The sequence below is a fragment of the Actinia tenebrosa genome, unplaced genomic scaffold, assembly GCF_029948245.1.
Source record: "Actinia tenebrosa isolate PJP-AT-01 unplaced genomic scaffold, QUT_ActTen_1.0 PGA_scaffold4__44_contigs__length_22323623, whole genome shotgun sequence".
NCBI lineage: Eukaryota > Metazoa > Cnidaria > Anthozoa > Actiniaria > Actiniidae > Actinia > Actinia tenebrosa.
Window position 1 is genome coordinate 19,734,156 of NW_028292581.1, and position 21,022 is coordinate 19,755,177.

At 36.4% G+C, this 21,022-nt stretch overlaps 1 protein-coding gene across 3 annotated transcripts; it reads left to right on the forward strand.

Moving 5' to 3' along the window:
* Positions 1 to 691: 691 nt before the first annotated feature.
* Positions 692 to 20,154, forward strand: LOC116306752 (E3 ubiquitin-protein ligase TRIM71-like). 3 transcript variants are annotated; one of them, XM_031716846.2, is made up of 2 exons: positions 692 to 1,087; positions 17,507 to 20,154. In XM_031716846.2, the coding sequence occupies exon 2, from the start codon at positions 17,798 to 17,800 to the stop codon at positions 19,898 to 19,900; it is 2,103 nt and encodes a 700-aa protein (XP_031572706.2). In that variant the 5' UTR covers positions 692 to 1,087; positions 17,507 to 17,797; the 3' UTR covers positions 19,901 to 20,154. The 3 variants fall into 3 exon arrangements, with proteins under 3 accessions (XP_031572706.2, XP_031572705.2, XP_031572703.2); XM_031716845.2 differs by lacking the exon at positions 692 to 1,087 and adding an exon at positions 14,915 to 14,957; XM_031716843.2 differs by lacking the exon at positions 692 to 1,087 and adding an exon at positions 17,245 to 17,375.
* Positions 20,155 to 21,022: the final 868 nt, after the last annotated feature.

Sequence of the window (21,022 nt, forward strand, 5' to 3'; positions counted from 1 at the left end):
TGACTCTTGCTATCAGAGTCTTTCCATAAGGGTAACGGAGACACCCGGTAGAAGAGGGAGGGGAGGGAGAGAGGTGCAAATATCGAATATGGTCGTCGTATCCCGTAGGGGTAAAAATCGGCGATGTGTTAACTTTTTCTAAAACCATATCCTTTCTCCAAGGTAGAGCATTTCACAACACCGTTCTAGCTGTAAAGAGAAAGGAGGGAAGAGTTGTCTCTAGGCAAATTGCTGTGAAACAGTTTTGTTACCATTCATGACGTCACGTCCCAGCTCAGTTCAAAATGGTGCCCAGTTTGAAGACGGATAAAAAGCTCAAAATATTCAAGAAGCCGCTACTGGAATTATTAATATAAAGTTTGGACACAAGCCCAAGGTTTGTTGACTTGCTCGCCTTGTGACGGTATTAATGGTATGTTTGAGAAACTATAGGAGAATAATTACCATAAACAAACTTAAGGAGTCTAAGTGCTTGGTAATGTTTTCCTAAGAAGTAGCCCTCTCTTCTAAGGTCAACGACGAGGTCACTTTGGAGTCAAGAAACAGCAGCTTAGATAATCATTAAATGACAAAATATTCCATACAACCAAAAGCTGCTTCCAAAAACGTAAACAAATACTTATTAAGATCTAGCAGTGTTAATCCAGAGTCCCGACATGTTTTAAAAACCGGTAATCTTCAGAACAAACGCATGACCAATGGCAAGTGATCTGAGAAGTCAGGGCGACAACTGTTCAAACAAAATCCAGCCGAGAATGTCAGATCGGGACATCGATACCCTGCCCGACTCCTGACTTACGATCTTCAATAATGCGTACTATGAGCCAGTTCAGAAGATAGCCCACCTTGCTTGGAACAGACCGCAGCATTTGCTAACTGTCAACAACTTACTCGTGAAAATTTCAACCGATTAGGACTTCTTTCCTGATGTCGTGCAGGCAAACCCTTTCTGAATCATTACTGATTTAAGTTCTTAAAACCAACGCGAGAGTACTATCAGTATAGGATAATGTTGGAGAGCCTCGAGGGTTATAGAGAATATCATTTTACAACGGTCTTTGAGACATCCTCGACAAAAGTTCAACAGGTAAGAGTAGTCTTTATGTTTGCTTTGTTTTACGTCTACCATGAAGTGAAGTGCATATGTACTGTTATTGACGATGAAACTTTAGGTTTTTTGTTCTTTATGTTAATTCATTTATTCGATAACAAGCAAGATTTCGGATTTCTATACCTCATGAATGCAAGTACTATCTACATATCTTGTTCTTATCTCGCCTCTTTTAGATTGGATCGTTCTTAACATTGCGCATTTTTTGAAGTACTCTTAACTCGCTTCTATGTGGACTCAGCTCTCCATCTGAGACTCCAGTCCTGAATTCTTTCAAAATTTATCTTATAAGCTACAAATTATAAAAGCCCTGAAAAGACCTTGACTATATATTAGTCTTCCTTTTCTGGGCTCTTTAGTTTGGAATCATTCTTAACCCGGCTGCTGAGAATTCATATGAGTACTTTAAATGGCTTCTAGGACTCTCCATCTGAGAATTCTGACTCTCAGTAAAATTAATCTTATGATGTTATCTTATGATACAAATTATAAATGACCTGAAAAGACCTTGACTATCTTTGACATTCGATGCCCCAAGGAACGAATCTAAAATGAGGAAAACGGACGGTTTTATGAAACCTCTTTATCTTCAGCAATCATTACAAAGCTGATGCCTTTAGATCATGAGAGTCTCATAAGGCTTGTTCTAGCCGTTTGCTCGTGCTTGTTCTGTCGTTTTGTGGTTAAATTTCTGATGCCCAGATTTCGATCAATATTAGTCTACATTTGCAAATATACTTTCTCAAATATAATTTATCGTCAAAATTAGCAGAATTTATTATCATTAACGTCTGCGATATACAAACTATCTATCTATTATCATTGTCGCCTAGTAACACAGATTTTAATTGAAAAAATCCATATCATGATCAGTTTTCACTCTCATTTGTGTCTGAATAGACAGGCTAAAGCAATCAATGTTTTGAATACGAATTTTGTCATCTAGTGCGTTCTATCAGCCACATAGTGTTTGCTTGTAGTACTGGAGTCAGTAAATATTAGTGGTGTAACTTCAGTCGGCCTGATAAGATATCAGATAAAAATGGATGTCAGTATGAGTAGTGCAGTTAGTTACTACAGTTAGTTACTACACAGTTAGTTATATATAATTTTCAGATATTACAGTTAAATATATAATTTTTAGAACAGTTAGTTATATAATTTTCAGTTAGTATAGTTAGGCTAGGTCAGTAGGTATGAGGGATGCCAGATCAGTAGCACATATATTTGACCCAATCAGGAGAAACGTGAATCCAATGAATAGCAGAACACTTTCACGTATTATTGACGGCACATACAAGGCTATAGGAATCCAATCCATTCAAGTTCAAATATTAATACTGGGCTAGAGGCGACGTAAATTAAAACTTTGTCTACTAAGAGTAAACACCGTAAAAGCTGACAAAAAATTTCATTTCAAGAGTTAAAAGTACATTTTGTTTGCATACATTTTGAGCGACTTTGAGCACTTGGTTGCCAAGGAAACTGCCGCCAAATGGTGCCAAATGAAAGTGGGGGATTAAAATTTAATAATATGGAGACCGCAGGACGTTTCTGATAGAAGTAAATAATCAATATCTCGTTTCATCGGTAAAAGCTTTTTTTTTTTTTTTATTTTTTTTTTGATGATTAGAAATTAAACCCACATGCAGCACAAATGGCTTGTAACATCCAACGTGTTTTAGGGTTTCACTGACGGCTTTTTAATCCAATTATTAGTTCAGGAGTTAACCAAAAGAAAGAGAGAAAAAAAGACAGTACGAAGGTCTTAGGAGAGTAGAATTCAAGGAGTTGAAAGGGTGAATATTAGCACACTTGACTATTTAGATTGTCCTAGTCGTGATCCACTTAGTCTTGCTATGAGCGACTATAGTGGACTATAGCGCGGCTCCCTATGAACCTTGGATTTTTTTAATTAAAACATCACAAACAGACAATGGTGTTTACTTATCTCGTAGCCATTCCAATATATTAGAGTGCACGCACTAGAGTGACCACAGTAAATCCGTGAAATAGTACAAAATAGTGTTAGTTAAACAATAGAAAACAATGGAATTTGCATGAAATTAATTAATTAGTACTATTTCATACAGAATCCTTTGTTTTCTATTGTTTAATTATCACTATTTAGTGCTAAAAATTAGTATTTGTTTCACGGATTTAGTGTCAGCACTCTATCGTATTTATCTATGAATAAGCAGTATAAAAAGTGATTTGGGATAATTTTTTCAGTCAAACTAAGAAACCGTGAACACCTGAAATATGTCTGGAATGTTAAACATCGTGTTCTGACCAATCACATGCGAGAATGAATTCATTTCTAATTAACTGTCGTATGTGATTGGTCAGAACATGATGTTTAACATTCTTGATACATTTTAGGTGTTCACAGTATTCTTAGTTTGACTGTAAAACAAAAATTCGCTAAAAAGCTTTTAAAATCCATAAGAAACATTTAACATTTTAAAATAAAATAATTTTTTAAAAACACCATGACGTTTCGACGTTGCATGAACGTCATTAGAGAGTTACGCGGAAACCAAACGTGAAACGTCTGTTGACTATTGAAAAATTATTTTAAATTTACTGAAAAGGAATCGCAAAAACGTTTAAGTGGTAGAAAAACAAAAGAATATTTGTTTATGGTGAGAAAGTTTGCAAAAGGTATAGTGTAATACTGGTAAATAATGAAAATGTTGTCAAGTTTTTCCGTTTGCGGGAAGAAAAAAAAAGACAATCTAAAACTCTCTTTATTTATACGGCATTTTTATTTTTTATTTTTATTCATTTTTATTTATCTATTTATTATTTTTATTTATTTATTTATTTATTTTATTTTTCAATTATACATACAATCTTTAATATAATATAAATAACCATTATTACGAATACAAATATATATCTAAGAGCGAAATTATCAGAGTCAATTCATTTATTATTATTGTTTGTTTTTTTCTTTTTTTGACTCGATCTGAATGATGTTATGCAAAGTCGGAACGTCGTTGTTTTTTATTACATGATTCTTAGGGATTTTAAGTAGTATTTCGTCTATATTTTTTCTTTATCGGCAGTAGATATTTCTATGCCCATAGAGTTTGAAGAAAATAAATTAAGTATATATTTTGGTCACTTTTTAACTAAGGACAGAAATGCCTTTTAGTTATTTTAATATATAATGATTGAAATTATTCTATATTTAAAAAATACATTTAGTTCTAAGAAAAGATTGAAAATGCAGTAGACCTGCTTCATGCAATTCAATAAGCTGAAGACAGCCTTTACGTCTCGACCATAAGTACATAAAAATACAGAGAATATTCTATCTGTATAATTAGTGTATCAATATTTCTAATAAATACATCTAATAAATCTAATAAAACAAAATGATAACCGAAAGAAGATATCACAAAGCACGCATGCGCAACACGTTTCATTGTCATCGATTGGTTTTTAAAAGGAAAGCAATGAATTTAGTCTCTATGACAGAATCTAAAATAAAATATAATAAGAAAATGAAATGAAATGAAATGAAATGAAATAACCCAAAATAAAATAAATATCCCAAAATAAAAATAAAAAGCAAAAAAATAATAATAAAAGCGATAAATTTAACTTTTATACCAAAACCTAAATTTAAAATTAAAATAAGAAAATAAAATAAGAAAATAAACGCAAATAAAATAAACTAGTAAAATAACCTAAAATAAAATAAAATAAAATAAAATAAATTAACCCAAAATAAAAAATGAAGGAAATAAAGAAATAAGGAAATAAACTCTCAAATTTTAGTTAAGCTAATGTTTTCACTCTTTCTCAAGTCATTGAAAAAATTAGTTTTTATAAGTACTCTTATAGAATCAAATCACGAACATAAATAAGATACATAAATTGTTTTAAAATAAAAATTCAATCAATTTTCCAAAACATTAATATTAGTTTTCAATTTTAAAATATTTTTTTCGCTTCATTTAGTTAGAGTCATTAAGTCTATAGTTTTCAAATCAAAATGAGTACTTATCGTAATTGATTTGTAGCCCAAAGCCTAAACATAATTGTCGGAGAGTAGCTCTTAGTTAATTGAAATATTAAAATATTTGGTATTTTCTGAGATCCTCAAATTATCACGAGGATTTTTTAGTGAGTTTAAATGTAACTTTTGTCTCTGTTGTCTGATATAACTGTGACTGATCATGAATGTGATTTAAATACGTATTGAACGTTCGATTTGAGCCCACGATGTGCTCGCGCTCAAAAAACCGCTGAAATTAATCTACAAGCTTTTATTGAAGAACAGTACGCGTTCTGAGCTTGAAACAGGGTAAAACCCTCAAACTTTGCACGGGATTCTATTCTTTAATAGGGTATTTGAATACATTCCTAAAAATCTAGGTTATATCAGCATTTTAGAAAAAGTTAAATAAATATTCTAACAGTGATGAAATAGATTTTTGTAAGGAATTTTCTTCGACTTTATGAGATTTTTTAAAAACACCGAAAATACAAAAAATGACAAATCAATGCATCTCTTTGTCTTTTTGTCGAAAATATCCACGTATTATTGTAGAATGATTGACTAGCCTTCATTCGTGCAACCATAGAGTCTGCAAATAACTATTATCTTATGAATCTTAATTTTTTTCTAATCACTTTCCGGTGGCGCAAGTTTTGCTCCAAAAGCTCGCGCGTAGGCTTCCATTAAATGCTGATTATCTCGAAAACGAGCTTGGGACACCCTATTTTTCTTTCCAGATTTGGAATCAGCATTAAATTTCAATTCGGAAAATCGAAGTTTTATATTAAATAAAGTTTAATATTTTTCCCAAAAGTAGGCAGTCACCTACTACACCTACCTAGCTTGATTTTAAACCTTAATTAAGTGAAATCATGGACTACTAACTCACAGATCAAACCCTGGAACAACCTCTGGGCTGATCTAAGCCAGGTCATGGCTAACTCACAGATTGAACCCTGGAACAACCTCTGGGCTGATCTAAGGTAGGGCACGACTAATTCACAGATCAAATAATAATAATAATAATAATAATAATAAATTACATTTATAAAGCGCAGATTAGCACAAGATGTTCATCTGCGCTGAATACAGAAACAATACACAATAACTAGAAACATAAAAGCTAAGTTAATCAATGGGAATTGCAAAAACAACTAAATAAAGGCTTTTCTATAAAAATATGTCTTTAAGTGTTCTTTAAAAGAAGGTAATGATTTAATATGCCTAATACTAGATGGTAAAGTGTTCCATTCTACTGGCGCAGCGTATGAAAAAGTCCTACCACCAAGAGTAGGTCGAAGTTTAGTCGGTGGAGGTGCTAATAAAAGCTCAAACCCTGAAACAACCTCTGGGATGATCTAAGTCAGGGCATGGTTAACTCACAGATAGTTGGAATTTAGCTTTGCGGAGGGAGGCAGAAAACCGCAGCAAAGGATAAAACCCCTGTTTAGTCTTGACACAGCCAGAATGTTTAGCCTAATCTGTTAGACATTGGATGTACATATACATTCCCGTAAATAACCATCAAGAGAATCAGATTTGAAAAGAATGGCTTTTCCACACACAAAAAAAGACAAAAAGTCTAAGTGTTTTTAGGGTTTCAAGTATCTCATTCACGAAATGTGGGATAGTCTTATTCCATATCGATACACTGAACTAAATCTGTGAATGCAAAGAGTGTGAATTAAGAGGAAGGATGACAGATAAGGTGGGAGAGCCTTGATTATAGTGTGCTTTGGTTACTACATGCTTTCACGAATCTGTTAATAAATGAATAAGAAAGAAAGAAAGATTACCAGTCAATTTTGTCCATATATGGTAAACCTTGTCTTTCACTGACTCTTTACTAGGCGCATGCGCATTCGCAGTATATTTGGTCAGTGTGGCCAATGAATTCTGAAAGCCAAAAACGGATAGTTTCAAAATAGGAATTTTTGGTTGTGGAGAAAAAGAATAAAGCTTAGGGATTTGCATTTAAGCCTACCTTTTTTCGAATTCTTTCAAAACAGTATTCACATGTGATGCAGCTAGCTTGCTATCGAAGCCCAAGCCGTGTGGGTAATTAAGCCTACATTAGCATGTCTCCGAGCGTTATTTTTGGAAGCTTGCACGACAGGAGAATTCGTTAAACACAACTCCTGCTGTTCAAGTTAAGTAAAGCACAGTAATTAGCCATTATTATCTGCTCTTTTGATGTCTCTTTACCCCATTAAAATCACTCCAAAATAACTCTCCAGACCATCTTGTCATTATAATAAACATCTTATTTGAAATAAAACTCCATACGTATATGTTTTTTCATTTCTGAAGACATCCGGAAGCAGCTGCAAAGTCAGGAAAATGTTTTTTGTGTGTGTGTGATCTTACCGACACACTTTTCGAGCATTGATTTTTTCCCGTTTCAAATACTTGCAAAAGCAACCACTGAGCGGGACGGAAATATCTGTCGAAAAAAATATTAAATTTTACTGTATACACAACCGAACTATTCCGTATTGAAATAAAGAGGTTTTCACACATTATCTTAGTGATAATATGTACAGTGTTTCGTGTGAAGACAAGAGGTTAATGGACTATTTTTACTGTGAGTACCACTGGGATTACATTGTTAGTATATGGTGGTTGAGACCAAAAACACGCAAACTTAAGATAAAATCTCTTGTAAATACCCGATAAGACTATAAAATAACTGATCTCGCTACCATTTGAATGCTGTCAATCTTTAAAATATTGAATTCAAAGAAAAAAAATTTTTTTTTCTTCAGCCTATCAGCGGTAAGAGAATTTGCCCAATTAGATATTTTCCCTGTGCGGTTATTATTTTTATCTCAGCTGGTACGGTCGCTTGAGTTTATTTATCTTTTCCTATCTTTGTTTCTGATTCTTACTCCTTAAGTCTAGCTAGTTCTATGTCAGTGTACTTTCGTAATTGGAGCTCGCAATGCTTCTGTAATTTATTCCGAAAAGTCTCCTGCTAATAGATGGTAGGTCTGCAAGATCACCTACAGTGCTCTCAGCATTGAGTGTGGATTATAAAGGCATCATTGATCAAGGCCGACCTTAAGTGGTTCAGCTCACTCATTAGGAAACAAGCCCCCAAAAGCCAGTGATTAGGTACTGGCATTTACTGTAAATTGATCGTCATTTTACGTGCACTTTAGTTTCCTGTTTTTTTGAATATCAATTGTTGTACGATCATATCAGGCCAAGCGCTTTACCTTGAAGTTGAAACCAGCCTCTTCTCAGATGATGATATATATATATATATAGTTGGAAGTTTTCACAGCTCGTCACATTCTTAATTTCTCTGCCTTGAGACGGTTGTCGTTGCCGTTCACACTACCTGATCAAAGTCATGATGACACTTTGAATACTGACATGTGGGCGTAGAAAAGAGCGGGAAACACTTCGATCTCATGCTAACTGACCTTCCCATTCTTATTCGCATTGGAACATCAGTTGAGTGTCGTGAAGACATTTTGAAAAGTTGAAGAGAGATATTTGATCAAAGGTGGTGAAATTTTAATCAAGAAGGACTTATATCAGTCAAGCTATCTGAGCTAGCGCTGGAAGCGCATACGAATACAAAGGCAAAGTGAAAACCAGACCAATAGAAGTAAAAGTATGTTTTATCCAGTTAGTGGAAAATGAAAAGACTGTTGAAAATCTGTGTTGCTATCATCTTATCGACTAAGTTGGTGCAATGTCTCTTGTGTGACGTTGACAAGGATTGCTTTGCGGGCTATTCTTATTGCTGTGGTGGTTACTGTAAAAAATCCTGTAACCTGACATGCACTTCATCAAGCGACTGTGGATCTCTTGGCCATCTTCCAGAAAAGTGCTGTAATGGCCAATGCATTGGAATCAACGAGGTTTGCCTTAAGGACTCGCAGAAAACTCGCTTGAATTCAGTCCACATTGCTGTGTTGGTGTTGTGTATCGTGGTGTTTGTGGCAGTAGGTACGTGTGCATTAGCATCCTATCTCTGCAAGTGTGGCTATTTGTACAGACGTCGAACCAATATGAACAATGCTTGCATGCAAGAAGTCTCGTTCGAAACTTTTGATGGCCAAAGTTCAGGAAGGCGCGGTAACTATCTGGCGTGTAGAGCTCCTGGCCAACACGACGGTGAAATTCCCTCACAATCAGGACGCATTTCTGAAACGTCGTGGGTTGGAAAAGACTTTGTACAGACGCGTACTTTCTACACAAATAAATCAAATGGGCAACAAATGAGAAACCAGATAAAATTGGCATGAATTTTTGTAGTTATAGTTTCATTTGATTATAAGTTTGCTGGTTTTTGAGTGAGGATATTTTCACCTATTCATTCCAGCCCAGTGGGCTAACATTCATGTGAGTCAAATATTCAAACGATTCTGTTTTGTGTATACAAAACTCCTGGTGAGAGGAATGGTTTGTAGATCTCGTGCTGAGTATATTTCTTTTTCCCTTTGTCCAATCAGTCGCTTTCTCTAGCATCAACAAGCCCGGTGCCATCTTATCTTTGTATTATAATGTAGAGACATGCTTCAAATCTAACTTTAACGCATTAAGCACTGCCAGACTTTTATTAAAACCTTTCAGTGTATGAATATGAGCATCTTGACTGTCAGAAGTACAACTAAAATCCAATCCATTAAATCTGGCTTTTAATCATGAATTTTCAACATTCTACTTCTAGATATAGCCTGAAGACGGAAAAATCTATTGAAATTCACAGTGTCAGTAGAAAGAGAGCTTAAACCATTGTTCGAGGAAATTTGGCCATTTTATTTTAATCCGCCAAAAAATGCGAAGTTGGCGTTTTTGAGTTCTGTTGTTGACAAGTCAAAGCGATTTTTTTGTGATTGAGTGTTGATGCCAACTCTTAATCAAAGGTTTCGGCCCTCAAGTCATTTTGAGTTCAATAAAATAATCACTAGAGAATAAAAATAACGAGCAACTTTACCTTTTATGTTGGTAAAATAAACAGGAATGCGCTAAAGATTCCGAAAACAGAAAACAATAATCAATTGGGAATATTAGTCAAATGTGATTCATAGGAAGATGAAATATGTGATCTTTGGTGACCGGTCAGCCTATAAATTATCGGGGTTATAGAATTTCTCTTCTCTTTTTTTTTTTTTTTTTAATTTTATTTTTTTTGTTTTGTTTGTTTGTTTGTTTGTTTGTTTGTTTGTATGCTTTTTTGTTTTTGTTTTTGTATTTTTTTTCCGTTTCCCTCGCATGAAACCCCTCCTCCCCGGAGACATTTCCAGCTAAATTTTTGATCAACCTTTGGCTCGTTAAATCGACCTGTCTTTTTAGGATTCAAATAAAATAGAAAGTTTTCAGAATTCTGGAGCAATATTTTATTTCATTTCGTCTACAAACGCCCCCGAGGGATTTTTCCTTCGAGTCTTCCGACGGAAACACTAAAAACTCAATATTCTCTTCCAACGAGGAAATCTCACGTCACTTTTAGGATTTTCGAACGTACAGTTTACAATTTTTGTTGACAGCAGATAAACTACAATAAAGTTGCAAAAATAAAATAAAAGAAGACTTCAAAAGAAACGGTACAATTAAGTCTACAAAAATGCTCCTTAAAGAAGTAGAAAACAGGAATTGGGGCAACAATTTCAGTAATTGCAAAGAAAAGCAATATCGAGCTGGAATTATCAAACAAACACCGCCGCTCATAAAATAAACCGAACTTAGAATTAGTCCAAAGTGATAATAACTTTAGGCATGATATTTCTCGTCGAGGTTTTTGGTAGGTATTCAGTCGTTCGTCTTACGAATTATATTGCTCGTATTTATGCTGCCAAATAGTGTGGAGCTTTTAACACACTGTCAAATGGACTGGGGATGCTTTTAGAAGTACACAAAATTTCCCTTGATGTGGTGCATAGTTAACAACAAAGTGGTGTCGCCCGTAATTAACACAAATATCAACTTGCTGGCCTTTTTAATTAAACTTCATTTAAGGTTGATTTAGAGCAATCATTCGGGCCAAATTGAAGATAAATTTTGTGCAAAAATAAGTCTATTTTTACAGAGGCTCGCGAATCCAAGGCTCCTGACGCTAAGATAACAGACAAAACAGCGTCAGTCGATAGAGAACAAGTGATAATAATAATATAAAGTTAAGTTAGAGCGATACTTTTTGCACGCATCAATATTACATATAGTCTATGTGGTAAGTGTTTGCTTTGATTGCTGTACGGTATGTGAGGTTTAGTGTTTACGAAACAATAAAAATACCAAGAAAATGATTATTAAGAAAGAATGTCGTTTATGACAAAGTGAAGAAAAATTAAACTTTCTCGTTGTTTTGTTTGACCTCATGATAACAGCATTCTCGGAGTAATGCTGCTTAGTATTGATGTCTTGAAATCGGGAACAGAATGAGAGCGTGATGGCAGCCATGGCAGAAGGCACAACAACGAGTCGTTGTCCAATGAGAAACAGTGAATTCTTTCTCATGTAAATCACATTAGACCAGATTCAATTGTTCCTGCCTCCTGTCATGGCTGTCATCACGTGATGGTGTGCCTCTATTGTGATTCATTTTAAAATGTCTCTTTTCTGGAACCAACGTAGCGTCTCATTGAATTGAAGCCCGAGAAAAGCTACTTTTAGGAGCCTACTGGGCACTCTTCTGTAGAAAAAAAACCCTGTGAAAACAAACACATTAAACTCCCAAGGGCGTACAAATCTTTTGTACTTAATGCAAATTCAGCTTAAAATTTTCCAGTTCACTTAAACGTTATTAGTCTCTGATAAAGGCAACCGAGAATTTAGTTTCGACGTTTTTTGAAAGAACATTTCTTTTCTTTTAAATAAATTTTCAAAAATTTTCTTAAAATATTTTTAGATCAGTTTCAAAGTCATTGTTTAATATGTCTCCATTTTCTTCCTTTCTTTCTTTCTTTCTTTCTTTCTTTCTTTCTTTCTTTCTTTCTTTCTTTCTTTCAGGTATTTGAACTAATCCGTCAAATAAATGGATACAAACAATATTTAAATTAGGTCAATAGGATTTATTTTTGCGTTGTTTTGGTTTCTAAAACAGCTACTTTTCGCTACTAGTGGTCTACCACTAATAGATCACTAGCAGCTCAGCCTATCAGAGCACAGGGTTCGTTATTTACTAGGTCTATACTAATAGTGAGATATAACTAGCTAAAAACTAGCGTGAGCTGCGTCGGTGTTTCTAATTAAACAGTATTGATGAAAAGGTAAATTATACGCGATGAAAAAACTTACTGACGTTTCGGACGCTAGTCCTTCGTCGGAGTAAAAGACGAAGGACTAGCGTCCGAAACGTCAGTAAATTTTTTCATCTTTTCACGGTGTATAATTTACCTTTTCATCATTACTATACTAATAGTGGTTAACTAATGATGTTATTTAGGCCAAGTGCGCACGATGTACACGGAAAGTTCAACTAGTGTTAATTAGTGCTAATTAGTACTATTCAAACAATAGGAAAAAAGGCTTTTTCATCAATTAGTAATTTTTTATATGTTTACACATATTTCAAAAAATGTTTTCTGTCGGAATACACCGAATCGAAATATGGCGACCAATTTGAACAACTATTGTTCTGCGCTGACAAACAAGCGACTGACTAGCCTCGTGTTCACGTGGAAACATCAAAGCATTTTCACATGTATAGGAGGCTAGTCAGTCGGTAGTCAGTGCAGAACAATAGTTAGTCGCCATATTTCGATTCGGTGTATAGATGATCTAAAATCTTAAAATGATTAGCACGCGCGTTGCAAATTGTAATGCATTTACAGCCGAACAGCGTAGTTTCCTAGAATGGAAAAGATTATTTAAACCCTGTTACGAGGCTAACCCTGTGTATATAAGTCTGTATTTAAGGAACACAGCGGTAATTTGGGATTGAAAACTGCTCTATTGTAATTTCCTTTAGAGACTAGCTTCGTACAGATCTCAAGAGAGGACGTGAAATCGAAATCGAAACGTGGAAACGTGAAATTGAAATCGAATACACATAATACCTTCCGGTGAAGGAAAAAACTTACAATATTTACTTGAGAGTTTAGCTTTTGACGTGCTTAAACTACGCTCCATAAAGGGGGATTATAGAATAGTACTTACAAACAGCATGAATTTACCCTTCAAAGCTTCCGAGATTTTACCAAGCCCTCAAAGAATTCTCAGCTAATGTAAGTCAGGAATTAATTTAACTCTTACGCTCTAAACCATCCGAGACTGTTGATGGGGTGCGCACATTAAACCCATGTAAAAGTACTACCTAATATCTGATCATAATTGTCATCCTACAGGACACCCGATTTAGAGGGGAGGGGTGTAGTTACTAGGTACCCGCTCTGGACTCTACATCACTCTGGAAGTCACTGGGGAAAAAACGACAAATCGCGGAAAGGAATAACAGACGGCAAATCCACTTGGGCTTAATGTTTTGCCCATTTCAGACCACGTTCCATTCTCTTGAGAATAATATTCTTTGTTTGAGTTGTATCCATATACATGTGTCTTCTCTGTGGTTTACGTAATGTGCGCAGTAAAAGTGCGCGCTGACAACTGTACCCACCATCCTTAACCATGCAATACCGACGACATTCATATTGGTTTAGACCATGTGTTTCTTCTTGCTTATCCACTCTATCACCTCTTCCTCTTCCCACCAGTTTAAAAGCACGATGCTCTTGCCAGGTACCGCAAACTTCAACCTGCAGTTCAACGTCAGGTGTTTTCCGTCAAGCTTCCAACATTTAGCAAGGCGCCATAACGAAGTTGTAGCTGGAAGAGCCGCCATATTTAATTTCATTGATGTGGTTTGAGTACATTTTTTAGGGGACAAGCCTTTGGCAAATTGCTTAAATAAAGTGTTTCTCCGTGTTAATAGCAGGCATTTTTCTAGCCCTTTCTTTTGGTTAGCTGTAAACCTGATTCTAAAGGTCTCTAATATCTTCTTTTTTTTTTTTTTTTTTTTTTGCCTTTGCACTCCGGACATTTCTAGTTCACTCTTATTCGCTACCTCAGCACAATGATGAAAATAGCAAATCAAGGCTGCTGTAGCGGCAATACACCCCTCACCTCCCTCTGGGGCAAAGAGTTCGATTCATGGACTCGACATCACATTACTCAGAACAATTTGTAGGATCTATCCTTTGATAACTTCGAAGTTTTTCTTCAACCTCCGGTTTTCCTCCCTTCGCAAAACCTAGCTAACACATTCAATTGCATTTCTATTTGTGAGTTAGCCATGCCCTGACTTAGATCAGCCAAGAGGTTGTTTCATGGTTCAATCTGTGAGTTAGCAGTGCCCTGACTTAGATCAGCCCAGAGGTTGTTCCAGGGTTTGATCTGTGAGTTAGCCGTGCCCTGACTTAGATCTGCCCAGAGGTTGTTTCAGGGTTCGATCTGTGAGTTAGCCGTGCCCTGACTTAGATCAGCCCAGAGGTTGTTTCAGGGTTCGATCTGTGAGTTAGCCATGCCCTGACTTAGATCAGCCCAGAGGTTGTTTCAGAGTTCAATCTGTGAGTTAGGCTTGCGCTGTCCTCTGTTTGTGTCTTGTTGTCACAAATAATCAATACAATTGCACAATCGAGGCTTATTCATAAACATTAGATCTTAACCCAGAATTAACCTTTCCTACTAGTTGCCTTTTTGTTTCAAGTGTGTAAACCTTGTCTTGACAAACTTTCGTTCCAAGATTAACAAGAATGCTAGGAATATCCTGAATGATTGACACATGTTAATCCATGATCAAGGTTCAGTGCTGCATCGTGCATGTTTTCATAGCTCGTTGTCGACCTGTTGACGCGGTCCTCTTGCATGTCTTTGTACAATCAGGTAAAAGCATAGGCCAATCCAAGAAATATTCTCGAATGGGCTTTTTGCGTGTATAAGGGATGGGACATTATAAAATTAAGGGGTAGTTTGCAGGAATTTATGTTGCACGATATCTATTCCTTTACTTGTACCAGGCCTTGGCACGCAAGTTTTTTGTGTTTGCTCGATATTTCTTTACTGAAAGGAGAGGTTTGTCGGGTTTTTCTTTTTCATGGGTAAAGTGCTTGCTCGAGGTTTTTTGGGGGAATTTACACAACCCCTCCTTAATTATATAATGGTCCGTCCCTTAGTGAACGAAGAGGTCTTTCTTCCCCACGTTAAAGTACGTGATATATGTGTTATGCTTAGCGTGCTTTGGCCAATATTGTATTGGGGCGTGGAACTTTTATCGCATAGTACTTACTGTTGTGGCCGTGGGTGTGCATACACAGTGCTGGCATAATAGTGGCGGTGGTTTTAAAACGCGATATATATTTTCAGTGTAGTGTTAACCGCATTGTTAAGTACACAGTCCGCCAGAATGAAACGCCGGCATCAGTGTTGTAGTGCAGCTATGCTCTTTAAATGTTTAAATTTAAAAAATATATAAATGTAGAATTTCTTCCATTGTTAAATTTAAAAAATTAAAAATTTATAACATTCGCTGGAATATTTTAACTTATATTGGAATATAGTAAATGGAATATTGGACTGGATAATTCAGTAAACGAAAGAAGAGTTAAGAAACTCGTTTTCCTATTGTTGGATAGTTAGCTTATTTTGTATCAGTGCAACACATCTTACTATAAGAAATATTTTTAAAAACACCTTGTGATTTTGAATAGATCAGATCTAGAAAAAATGTCGAAGTCGGCCCAAAGAGTAAAGCAACTATTTGCTTCAATCAGTAAAACAACGGTAAAAAGTAATGATATGATCACAAAAATATTGATTTCAATGCGAAATTTTAGTTTGTGTCAAGTTAATTGAGAAATGCTTTTAGAATAGTTCATGTTTGTTCCGCTTTTAGCACCTGTTTGCTTTAGTTTTTGTTTTACTCTACTTACCTTTCAACATGACCTTAACAGATACATATTTATTTTAAAATCAAAAAATTAGATGGCAAAAATGGAAGGAAATAGCTCACCATGAGGCAGTCGGAGCATTTGCAACCATAATATCAATCTTTATGGAGATGCTTTATATCATTTTTCACACAATGAATCTTTTTCAAGAAACGCACGCGTGAGAAACTCATTAACGCATTTGTCACACGTTTTCGCGCTTTTTTCGCGCCTTTTCACGCTCTTCAAGCTGAAACTTAAAGAAAACTTCCACGCAAAGGTACTGTTGCTTTAGAGATTACACTTTGATTTGTCGAGCTGTGAAGCTAAGTCTAGAAAATCCCTTTAACCGATTAAAGGGTTTGAACCGCTGAAACCAAGGCATTCAATAATCGATGAATGATTAAGAAAAAGCCCGCCAATATTTACATCACAACATCGGAGAGATTTACCGCCAAATGGCTTCCCTCGGAATGCACATTTTCGCATTTTGTAACTTAAGGTATTCTAAACTTTATAGCTAAACAACCCCACAGGGAGAAATTCAAAGTTCAAAACCAGTGCTACAAGAAGAACAATAGTCCTACAAACCTAGTTGTTTGATTATACTTTGTAAACAAAAAAAAAAACCTGACAGGTCAATCCCTAAACAATAAGGCAACGAATCGAAAAATCAAAATTCTTAGCTCAACTCATGGCCAGCGCAATTTGATTAATCTTGACGTCGGGTAAAGAGAATTGATTAATTTGACGGGTTAAATAGTCTGTCCTTAATTCGACTCAGTGTGTTCTCTATCGACGTAAATCACTAAGGCAAAGAGGAATCTTAAGTTAAGCGGCGAGGATTATGCAGATGATCACAACACGACTGAACAAGAATGCCCAATTCAATGCTGAATGTTTAAGAAGCTTAATAAACAAAAAGTTTGACTTGCGGTAGAACACTTAGAATAATACCGGTATGACGATTATTTGTTTTCTTTTGTTTTTTGTTTTTTTCCCTAAGGAAGAATTACTATAACTAAGAGTTTCACGAGCTCTACAACTGTCTCAAACTGAAGGTTGAAGTGAATTTCGATTCATTAGCAAATTAAGTTCGCTGTATGCCAAACCAACCAATCAGAGAAGACGTGCATTGTTGCACAAGTTCAATGCGGAACTCTGTCAGAAGCTTGTGGATTATCACTTGTCTTTTGTATTACTTGTGTTCAAGTTTAATTCGTACAAACATCGAAATGTTATCTGTCGTAAATACGCCAACGAACACACAAAATTGTTATATTGTACCCTAAGGTAGTACTAAGTTTGAAAACGATAGACTATAGTGTTTCTTGAGTTCAAACAATACATCTGGTAGCCAAGGTCTGTGTGACAGGTTTGTGACAAGTCTTTGTACATGTTGTATTAACTCATGTCAAACAGGTTTACGCCAAGCGAATAATGTTGTTCTTTGATTTCATTTATTTGCATTTCAAGCGTGATTCTTTTGCTCTTTCAAATCCCTAGGATTACCAGCGATTTCCATCGACATACGCAAACCTTTGTCCGAGGAAAGACGGAAAAATCATCTGATAAAGCTTTCTGGTGTAAAATACTCCTCTTTTACGGATCCAAGACGACGTTCTAATTGGGGAATAAATCAAAAAAAACGACAGTCTTTGTTGGGACGGTTGAAAACCTGTACACAAAAGATCGTCAACATTGCCAAAAACTACATGAATACAAACTGGTTTTATAAAGAACTTAACTCAGTAAATGATAAAGGATTTGAACACTAATGTCTGTTAAACTAGGAATATGGACAGAAAGAAATATGGGGATTTACATACGGAGCTTCTAAAGAAGAGACTTTACGAGCATGTGTACAACAGTTTCTTTACAAGCAACACAGGGACCCAAGTTGGAGATGGAATTCTACATAATTATCTCGCCGAATTTGTAGCTATTAGTAACGCCAATGGCTCTAAATTCTTTAAATCCCATCCTAACTTATCTCAGATAACACTGTATAATCGTAAGTTGCATAAAAGCCCAAAAGACGTCACGGGAGCGCATATTTTTCAAGATGCTCTGGAAGATATACCAGAGGAGCAAACAGAATTTATGGACATGCTTGGAAGTTGTCCTGATCACAAGGACGAAGCCCTGAAGTATTTTTGCGAAACGTGCGACGAGCCTATTTGCCTTGATTGTACGATGGTCGACCATCGGAAACACAGATTTTCGTACCTAAGGGATGTTTATCATAAACAGCAGCACAACGTTGGAAGTTTGTTGACTCAAGGAAGGACACAAATAGATGCAACTAGGAAGTCTTTGAACAAAGTAAAGAACCTACTAAGTAGCTTACAGGAAGGTAAACACGAGATGGAACTTGCAATTCACGAGAATGCGAAACGACTAATCCAAGCACTCGAAAACCGTGCTGAAGAACTGATGATGGACGTTCATTCAGCTTACAAGAACAAAGAAATGGTTTTGCGCAAAGAAAAGGAACATTTAGAGCTTGTGTTAGAGAAGCTGAGCGGAAGCTGTCAGTGCACTGAAAAAGCAATCAAAATTGGCAACGAACTAGAGATTCTAGTCATTCAAAAGCACTTAAAACGAAAACTACAAGACATTAAAAACACTCGGAAAGATTTCAGTTCAGCAACGTTTCAGAAAGTTTCGTATTTTAGCGAAGATAATGCTTTAAGTGTCGTCAAGGATTCTTTGGGGAAAATTGCTGTGTCAAACACGTGCCCTGACCTCTCTGTTGCCCAGGGAGAAGGCCTGGTGCGGGCCCAAACAGGATCTCCCACCAAGTTCCAGGTTACTACTAAAACATATGACAATGAACCTTGCACAAACGGTGGGGACCCTGTCTCGGTCAAAGTCCAAACTCCAACCCGTGAAATCTTGGAGTCGACGGTACAAGACGAAGGAACTGGGACGTATTCTGTGTCGTTTACTCCAAGTGAACGTGGAAATCACGAAGTTGCTGTTGAGATCAACAGACACCCGATCAAAGACAGTCCATTCATTGTGATGGTTTCTAGTCCACGCGACTATAAGGAGATCACACGGCCATGCTTAGTATTCGGAGGCCTCGGAGAAACCAAATCGAAACTCAATTTACCGTGTGGGGTCGCTGTGGATAAGAGTGGACGAATTGTCGTGGCTGATTGCCGCAATCATAGAATTCAAATTTTTGACTCAGGAGGTCGGTATTTGGGACATTTTGGATTATTCGGTGACAAAGCCGGCCAGTTTAATAACCCGAGTGACGTAGCAGTGGATAACGAGGGGAATATTATTGTGTGTGACAAGGATAATCACAGAATTCAGCGTTTTACCAAGGATGGAATCTTTCTGTCGAAATTCGGAGGTCTGGGAGAAACGCCAGGCAAATTCAAACGACCGTGGGGGGTAACGGTGAGTAGCGAGGACGAAATCGTAGTAACGGACCGTAGAAACAACAGAATTCAAGTGTTTGATAAAAATGGTTCTCACCTTAGAACATTTGGTTGCTATGGCAACGGACAAGGTCTTCTTGACCAACCTTACTATGCAACCGTGAGCTCGAACGGTGACATCTACGTCACAGACTGTAATAACCATCGTGTCCAAGTATTCGACCTGAACGGTAATTATCTGAGAGAGTTTGGGAACGAAAATATACCCGATACTCAACTGAAATACCCGACAGGTATTGCGCTCCATGCAGATGGTCACGTGCTAGTGGGTGACCAATACAATCACAGGATTCAGGTGTATAACGTGGATGGTACCTTGAAGGCTAGTTTATCATCGGGGTTGAATGGATTAGGGCACAGTTGCTTCCCTAAAGGACTAGCGGTATCTCCTGATGGCAAGATCGTGGTGGTGGACAGTGATAATCACCGGATAATAGTCTTATAAAACCCATATTCAGGACAAGCAGATATCTATGTATAGATCCATCAAAGGTAGTTAGGGACAAGGTCAAAACAAGGTCCAAATTAGGAACCCGATGTAGTAAATACCCCCACCCCCAGAGAATTGTTCAATGTCTAGCGATTATTTCTATACACAAATACGTATTAATAGAATAACGATATGTTAAGAATGACTTTGTTTAACATACATAAAAACACACAGTATTGACTCATTTGTGCAATTCGGCTTCTTTAATTTTGGAGATTTTAGAGGGGGGGGAGGGGGGGGGGAGGTGGGGGGAAAAAATCTTGGAAACCCCAACCCTCCAGCCACTCTACATCGGTGAGAATTGTTTTGACCTTGCCCCATAGTTAATAATGTAATTTAATATTTTCATATTCATAGTATAAAATATATTGAATTCACTTCAAGAAATTGAACATGCCCTCTTACTTGGGTGCTGAGTTTAACGTTTCTTACATACAGTAAACAAAGACACGTGATCTGAAATTAGGAAAACATTGCACCCCAAGTAAAATATCGAATACATCAGTAGTATGACTTGCTATATACATCTCCAAGCGGCCATGTAATGTTCTGTTTATTATATAGATATAGATAAAACTTAAATAAAACAAAAGCTCAAAAATTCTTGATTAAAATAGCAAGCCGAATCAACAGCGATTTCTTTACGTGTGAAAGATATGGTATCTTCCACTGGCGAAAGATATCAAGTTTTCGACACTAGAGAAAACCTGGTATTTCATCGATATCTATATAATAAATACAAATATCTAATGAGATGCAAGATATCAAATGAGATGCAGAATGTAAAACATGCTTAAGTACAATTACTTACCGGCGTTTGCATTGCTACGCGGCCACCCCAGACAAAAATCGCGACGTGCACTTTGCAATAGGCTGCCGTCAATCAAACAAGTTGACGTCATTTACACGCGTTTGGATTGGCCCGGATAGGCCCAGTGAGTGTGGCTCATAATACTTGTAAACAATCGACCGAAGTTTTGGCGCCTTTTGAATCACACACGCGTGTAAATGGCGTCAACGTGTTTGATTGACGGCAGTCTATTACAAAGTGCACGTCACGATTTTTGTCTGGGGTGG